Source organism: Giraffa tippelskirchi, chromosome 5, assembly GCF_054371585.1.
Source record: "Giraffa tippelskirchi isolate mGirTip1 chromosome 5, T2T-mGirTip1v1.2.pri, whole genome shotgun sequence".
Lineage (NCBI taxonomy): Eukaryota > Metazoa > Chordata > Mammalia > Artiodactyla > Giraffidae > Giraffa > Giraffa tippelskirchi.
Genome location: NC_137279.1, coordinates 178702751 through 178710385, shown reverse-complemented (window position 1 = coordinate 178710385; position 7635 = coordinate 178702751). Strand labels below are relative to the sequence as shown.

The following is a 7635-nucleotide window of genomic DNA, read 5'->3' as shown; positions in this document are numbered from 1 at the left end:
CTCCACCGACAAGGCAGGCTTAGAGTAGTGTGTAAATAATTATTTTTCAATAACTGGCTCAGGCCACAGCGTACCATTCCCAGCAGAGGCCAGCCAGGGGAAAGGGAACAGCTTGTTCACAGGGGGATTTGGCAGCAGTGGAGGCTGTAGGTCTCAGGAGCTGCCAGCGGGGGTAGCCCTGGCTTCTGGCTGTCCCTGGGATGCAGGTGAGCAGCTTCCTGGGGCCTTGGCAGGGTTGGCCATGCCAGTGCTAGAGCCCTGAGCTTCTTTAGTGAGAGAAGTGTTGAGCGCCTCCAGAGGGTCTGTCCAAGCCCAGGGTGAGGGACAAGGACCAGCCTATGGCTCCATCACAATGACCATCCCCGGCCAGCAGGGCTGCACACAGCCTTGGAAGAGCACGCAGCCCTCATTGGACAGATTTGCTCTGAATCTCAGGGGTGGCAACTAGAGCAGAAGTGGGTCTTCATAGTCTTGGCTCCTTTGAAACATGCTCTGGGGAAAGGCCTGGCCAACACTTCCCGGCCTGATAGAAACATAGGTCCTGGAACCCTGGATATCAAAGCTGCAAACGGCTGTCCAGGCACATGATAGGCAGAAGTCCAGAGAAGGTGGGTCAGCAGCCAGTGATGCCCAGCCATCGCACAGGGGTGTGGAACTCAGGGCTCCAGTCACCTGACTCAGGCTCTTCCCCCCTGTTCCTTTGCTCCCTTCACTTCTAAGCAGCCCCTTCCTGAAAAGTGCCTCCCACCTCCTGTTCAACCAAGACCAAATGCTAGAGCATCATTTTGTTGTTTATTACAAACACAAGTTCGCAGGTAAATAATTGAGAGTCTAAAAAAATACGTTAAAATAAATAATCGGAATTGTCAAATTTCTTAGAGCAAATAAGTTATATACAGACAGGTGAAGCGGCGCAGGCCCTTCTCACCAAGAGTGTCCCAAGGGTGTAAGGGGAGAATAAGGACATTGGAGAGGGAGGGCTGGAGGGGACAGACCTGGGGTGGGGTTAGCGGGGGGGGCGGCCGGGACTTCAACCCTGGAAGGACTCGCCTCTGGGGCTGGCTTAGGTGTGAGTGCCCACCACTGCACGTCGTTCCTGGTTCGCAACCACCAGACAGGACACCTCCAGGTTAGCACTTTCTGCACGCCATTCCTTTCAGCAGGGCCTTGGAACTGGGGCCAGTGTGGGAGGCCATGCTGCAGCCTGGGGCCTGATGGCCCTCCTGGTGTCACAGAGCTGCCTTGAGGGAGGCCCCCTCCCCAGGGCAAGGAGGCCAGAGGCTTGTGCCTGCTCCAGCAGCTGGGTTTTCTGGCCCAAGAAACAGGTTGGATGGTCTCCCAGCTCTGGGATGCCCCTCTCCTCCTGTATCCACGCAGGCTTCCTTTGCAAAGTTCTCCCAGAGTCGAGAGCTATCTCTCCCTCTGCCTGGAGTGTGTAGGTCTGGTCTCCCTCATTATCTTCTGCTGTTGCCTAGCAAAGTGGATCTTGGTTGCAGAAATAACCCTGGAATGGAAAGAGGTCAATTGAGCATCTCTGGAGATACAGATCACTTGAGAGTTGCCCATGAGAGGCAGCGGTCATAGGGTCTGGATCCCTTATTCGTGGCCAGGAGGTCAGAGGGTGGCCACAGCTGCCCCTGAAAACACTGTCAGAACATCAAGGAGAGGCCGGGGGAGGTTAGAAGCTTTTCTGCCCACAAGGAGCTTTGACAAAACTGATGTTCCTCATCAAGTGCCATCAGGGTGATTGGACGGCCAAGAGCAGCCCAGTGGCTCTCCCCTGGTTGCCCTCTCATTTCCACACCTCTGTCCCTGCGGCTCCTCAGGCTGTTGACCTTCCGCTCACCCCATACTCCATGTCCTGAAATTCCCATTCTTCAGGGCCCAGCTCAAGGTGGTCCAATCCAGATCTGTTTGGATCCTAGTGGCCCTTTGAATCTGGCTGAGACGCTGGTGGGGACTCTGGCGTCATCTAGGTGGCCTCACTGTGGCTTAAGGCATTCTCGCCTGGGAACTGGGAGGCTTTCAGAACTTGGGCAAGGGTCTCAACCTCTCTGAACCCCTTTCTTGGTCTGTAAAATAAACGAAGGCCTGAACTGGTGTGAGGCTGAGTACAGACTGGCAAAAACACTCTTTGCTGATTATGGAATGCCAAGTACTTGCAAAGCCTTGTCTTGAATTTTTTCATCTTAAGACATTTCCTGGGCTTTCCTAGTGGCTCAGATGATAAAGAATCTGCCTGCAATGCTGGAGACCCAGGTTTGATCCCTGAGTTGGGAAGATTCCCTGGAGAAGGGAATGGCTACCCACTCCAGTATTCTTGCCTGGAGAATTCCATGGCCAGAAGAGTCTGGTGAGCTACAGTCCATGGGGTCGCAAAGAGTCAGACACGACTGAGTGACTAACACTTTCACTTTATTTTTTTTTTTTAAGACAGTTCCTCAGTATATCCTGGGTCCTGCCTAGCCCGCCATCCTGTCTTTTTGCCTATGTTTCTACCTTCTCACAGAGATGTGGACCCTTGAGGGGCTAGGCTGCACCCCGGTACTGGGCAGCCCTGAGGAACCCTGAGGGACAGAGGTTTGGGATGGCTAAAACCTTCAGAGCTCCCACAGGGCCTGGGCTTTCTTGAGGCTCTTCATGTATGTCAACCGCTCTAACCTACAACGAGCCCGTGAGATGGATAGCACCATTGTCCCTGCCTCACAGAAGCACAGAGAAGTTCAGTGAGCAGACCAAGGTCACAAAGCTTGCTCGTGGCAGGGCTGGGACTTTCTAGCTCAGACGCTGCACCTTCAGCCACCCTGCCACATGACTGGCTGTGGGTTTCTGTTCTCAAGTCAGTTTGCTTGGACAAACGTTCATGGGCACCTCCTGGGTGCCAAGCCTTGAGCTGAGCCATGCTGTAGCTTCCAGGGAGACAGTCCAATCTGGGACCCGGGGAGGGAACAGGCTGGGTAGCATCCATCTGGACCCCAGCATGTGGGAGATGCTTGATTCAGACACAGCCTGAATGAACACCTGGGGACCTTCCACAGTTGTAAAGCCCTGAAACCCTCAATAAAAGGCCACTTCCAGGCATGGCGGTAACAAAGAGCCTAGTGGTTAAGAACACAGGCTCTTGAGTCAGCCAGATGCCGTAGCTTGCTGTGTGACCTTGGGTAAACACCGTCACCTCTCTGAGCTTCTATTGGCTGCCCCATAAGGACCCAAAGCGTCATATGGAGAATAAGGGAAATGTGCAAGGCATACAGAAGGCACTCAATCAGTGTAGGCGCCTCTCACCTGAGCCGCTGGAGGAGCTCTCTTGCTGTGGCCCGCGTCTTGCCATCCTGGAACACAGCTGCAGGGGACCCGCTGCCTGAGACTGCCACAGCATCAGTCCTGAGTGAACAGCATTAGGGCCCAAGTGAGGGGCTGTCCAGGGCCCCAAGGCCACCTGGCTGGAGGCCCAGCCCAGCCCCCCGCCCCGACCCGCCCTCAGGAGCAGATCTATTTCCATCCCGTGCACCTGGCATCCTTCCTTTCCCAGGTGGGGTGGGGCCTGAGGAAAACTGAGCTACCGGGAATGCATTCTCAGCCTCAGAAAGAGGCAGCGGGATGGCTGGCCTTCCCAGAATATAGCCACCCGCAGCCAAGCAGGGCCCTCGGCAGGGAAACTGAGGCAGGGCTGCAGCCACAGCTGGGGTCTCAGGGGAGGAGTTTCCCATAAGCCATCATGGGAACGGGAGGTAGGGGAGGGTGACATCACTGTTTGCTTTCTCAATGCTCCGTGTGGAGGGAGGAAGGTCCAGAGAGCTCAGAGACTGGCAAAGGTGCTCTGTGACAGCTTGGATATGGTGCCACGGCCTCCTAACTCTGGTTATTGCTTCTCCACTGAGAAAGCACCGGAGTTCCCTGAGCCTCAGGTCCGAACCCAAAGCCCAGCGACTAAGGTAGAAGGCCCAGCTCTCCATCTGACTAGCTGTGTGGCCTGACAGGACAAGTCCTGTTTCCTCTCTGGACCTGTGCTGCCTCAGCCATCACCTAGGGAGAACTCCTCCTGTCCAGGAGTGCAGACGCAATGCTCTCAGAAGCCCCCAGAGCTGGGGGTAGTGGTAGGGGGAATACTCAAGGGTGACTGGCTCCCCACAGGAAGGGAGGCTGCCCCACAACCCAGGGCAGCCTCTGGACCCCCAGGATCTTGCTCCCCTCGCCCCTCCTCCACCATTTAGCCACACCTCTGCTGGCCCCCCAGACACCTTGGAGAAGGGAATGGCAATTCACTCCGGTATTCTTGCCTGGACAATCCCACAGACAGAGGACTCTGGCAGGCTACAGTCCGTGGGATCACAAAGAGTCGGCCACGACTGAGTGACTAACACTACACTACTGCTGGCCTCCCAGACACCCTGCCCTCCAGAGTAGGTCCAGGCCAGAAGTCACCTCTGGCCCCTTGCAGGCTGGGTGCCCACTTACCAGGGCCTTTGATGGCAGAAGGTGGCACAGGTGGGGTCCCTGGCGCTGTAGCATTCACAGCGTCTTGGCAGAGAGCGGCGCCGGCGTCTTGGCGGGTTTCCCAGGCCGTAAGGAGCTGTCTGTCTGTGGGCGGGCCGCCAGCAAGGTAGTTGTGTAGGGTGGAGAGAGACAGAGAGAGGATTAGATAAATCAGGACCACTGGCAAGCTGGGACTGTCCATACTGCACACTGGGACAGCCATCCATGCCGCCAGGGTGGCAGCAAAAGTAACCAGCTCCTGCCCTCAAGAATTCCCACTGCAGTTTCCTTCTTACATGCCAGGGAGCCTCGGGCAAGACCCTTACCCTCTCTGGGCCTCCGTTCCCTTTCAACTCCCCTGTTCCTGCTCAGTAAGACTCTCAGCATGGGGAGGAGGGGTGGAAGCTGTCCTCCCTGCCCCTCTCCACTCCCAGACAGCAATTTGAGCTGATGGAGTCAGGCTGGTCCCCCTGTTCTCAAAGAAGACCCCCAGCTAGTCTGGAAGGAAGGGAGAGAGTGCCCTCTCACAGAAGTGAACACTCAGGCTCACAGCTAAGCTGCCTCCATCCACTCACCACTTGCCTGGAAGGGTGACACAAGTGTTTCTTAGAGTGTTGACTTTAAAATTGTGAGTGTGCCTAGCATGCACGTGTGCGTGTGTGTATACAGGTATGTTAGATCGGCTGAGATCGATTTCAGATTCAGTCTGGCTGAGGGGGGCCAGGCAAAGGGCAGGGCCCTGTGGTCGGTCAGACCAGCACCTTGGACGCCCGAGCTAATTTTAGACGATGTGGTTGGAGCTGCAGAGACTCCAGGTAGACCCAGCACGCAGGGACTGGCAGGGTTCCCGCCCTGAGCCAGTGTTTGGATGCGGATTAGCTCCACACACGCTTACGTGCCGGGCTTCTCTTGTCTTTTGCAATTTGGAGAAGGAAAAAAAAAATACAAACACACAGAGAAACTTCAACTTGAAGTATGCAGTGGCCCGGAGGCAGTGCGGGTGCAGACAGAACAGACAGCACTGGGACCCCACCCCGGCTCTGCCAGGTGACACGGGGCAGGTTTCTTGTCTGTCATTTGGGGACAGCAGCAGTACCTTCTTCATGGGGGAGGATGGGGTGCATTCACGAGATGATAACGCACCAGCAGTGCTTGGCATAGGGCCTGGCGCAGTCAAGACATGGGTGCTGCCATTAATCATATTATTCTTGGAAGATTATGCAGAGGCAGCGTGGTAAAGCCATTGTGCCTTCTGGCATCTGCAGACCAAGGCTGGAGCCTCCACCTACGACTTACTCCTTCCTGTGTGACCTTGGGAAAGGCACCTAACTTCTCTGAGCCTCAGGACCCTGATCTGGAAAATGGAGCCAACAGTTTCTGACCAGGCTTTTTGTGAGAAGTCTCATGAGACAGCCCTCTGTCTTGCTCAGGCAGCCCCCACGTGGGAACTGAAGCAATAGCTGATTGCTATTGTTATTAGCCCGACACTCCAAGAGAGAGCTGCAGTATGCCAGGGGTTCCCCTAGCATGCCAGCATCCCCCACCCCTGCCCCCTGCAGCCCCTCTTGGATCCCTTCAGTAGCTCACCCGGGAGTGTTCACCCAGATGATGTCCAGGTGGCAAAAGTAGACACACTCCTTGTCGAGCCAGGAGCTGCAGGAGCAACGTCGAGTCCGCAGGTGGGAGCCTCGGGCCCAGGGCAAGGGCGCTGGTTGTTCTAGGGTGGGGGTGGTAGTGGCCTGGCTCTTGCCTGCATGCACAGGAGGGAGAGAAAAGTGGAGAGGTGGGTCAGGGTGCCTGGCACAGCTGGGATGGGGGACCCGCCGGGCTCCTCCTCTTGCATAACCGAGGAAGTTGGCATTCTCAGGGCTCAGGAGCCCTGGGCCAGCCTGGGGAAGCCCCAGCAGCTCTGGGTTGGAAGGACCATTGGCTGCCCTGGGACGGTAGCACCTCTAATTGTACAGCCTCCTGCAGCCTCCAAGCCACCTGACTTCTGCCCCTGAAGGGCCCCGGCTAGCTTGGAGGGCACAGAGCCCCAGCAGAAGACACAGACAAACAGCCTCGGGGCTGCTGCAGCTGCTGAGGCCAGGGGGCTCACCTTCGTGCAGGGCCACAAGCAGGGCTAGAGCGATGGAGCACAAGGCAGTGGGCATGGCGACCATGGCGGTGGAGGAGCGCGCAGGCTGGACTGGAGTGCAGAGTGTGCCTGTTGCCAGCGTCCTGCTGCCAAGCTGAGCGATAGCTCATTGCCTCGGTGCCCTGGCTGCCTCTTATAACACCAGGCATGCTCCGCCCCTGCCCGTCCAGCCCTGCACCGGTGGGCAGGGAGCCAGGGACACCGCCTCCTCCCAGGGCGCCCGGCCCGCCCCAGCCTCTGCGGTAGGGAGGAGGGCAGGATGAGGGAGGAAAAAGGGGGGAGGATGCTCCCTCTGAGCCTGGAGCACCTCCTGGAGTCCTGAGGCTCCTCTGCTGTCCCCAGGGACCACTTTCAGTCCCACTGGACCCCCTCAAGTCATCCTCCAAATGCCCCAAGCCCCTCCCCCACTCTCCGTGGCTGCTCCACAGGTCTTGCCTAGAGCTCCGAGTTGGGAGGGAGAGGTCCCGTGAGCAAAACCCTCCCTTTCCTTGGAGGAGTCCCTGCTTTCCTGCCTGCCTACTGCCAACCAGGTGGAGGGTGTCCCTTTTGCTCTGTGGGAGGTAAATGACCTACTCAAGGCTGTGCGGACTGGGGAGAGTCAGACCCTTCTCTGGGCCTGCTTTCCTCAGTGAAGGACACAGTTTACCCCTGACCTCTGACCAGCCTGGAGCCGCCTCCTCCCCTCTCCCCTAGGAAGTGCCCTTCTTTCCTTCTTCTGAACCTATGTGGCCCAGAGATTTCCTTGATACTAAGAAGGGGCCTTCAGAGCCCTTTCCAGAAAGGTAGCCTGTGGGTATGTACACCAAAGGCCCCTGGGAAGACCTCCCATCTTGGCCAGGACAGGATGTCTTGGCTCACCTCTGCGACTTTCTGCAAAGAAGGCACTGTGATGGAGGGGCTCCCTGGGGGCCAGCATCCTGCTCCTCCCCCTCAGCTGGCTCAGAGTCCCTCCTTCTCAGGGACCCTGTCTCCAAGCACAAGAGGAAAGGCCCTCTCCTTTCTCAGAACTCCCAGAACCCGTG

General features: G+C 57.1%; 1 protein-coding gene across 2 annotated transcripts; it reads right to left on the bottom strand.

Moving 5' to 3' along the window:
* Positions 1 to 775: 775 nt before the first annotated feature.
* Positions 776 to 6647, bottom strand: EDN2 (endothelin 2). 2 transcript variants are annotated; one of them, XM_081492398.1, is made up of 5 exons: positions 6575 to 6647; positions 6064 to 6226; positions 4459 to 4581; positions 3286 to 3384; positions 776 to 1504 (listed from the first exon to the last, which is right to left on the bottom strand). In XM_081492398.1, exons 1-5 carry the CDS (start codon positions 6636 to 6638, stop codon positions 1411 to 1413), a joined length of 543 nt encoding a protein of 180 aa, XP_081348524.1. In that variant the 5' UTR covers positions 6639 to 6647; the 3' UTR covers positions 776 to 1410. The 2 variants fall into 2 exon arrangements, with proteins under 2 accessions (XP_081348524.1, XP_081348525.1); XM_081492399.1 differs by lacking the exon at positions 3286 to 3384.
* Positions 6648 to 7635: the final 988 nt, after the last annotated feature.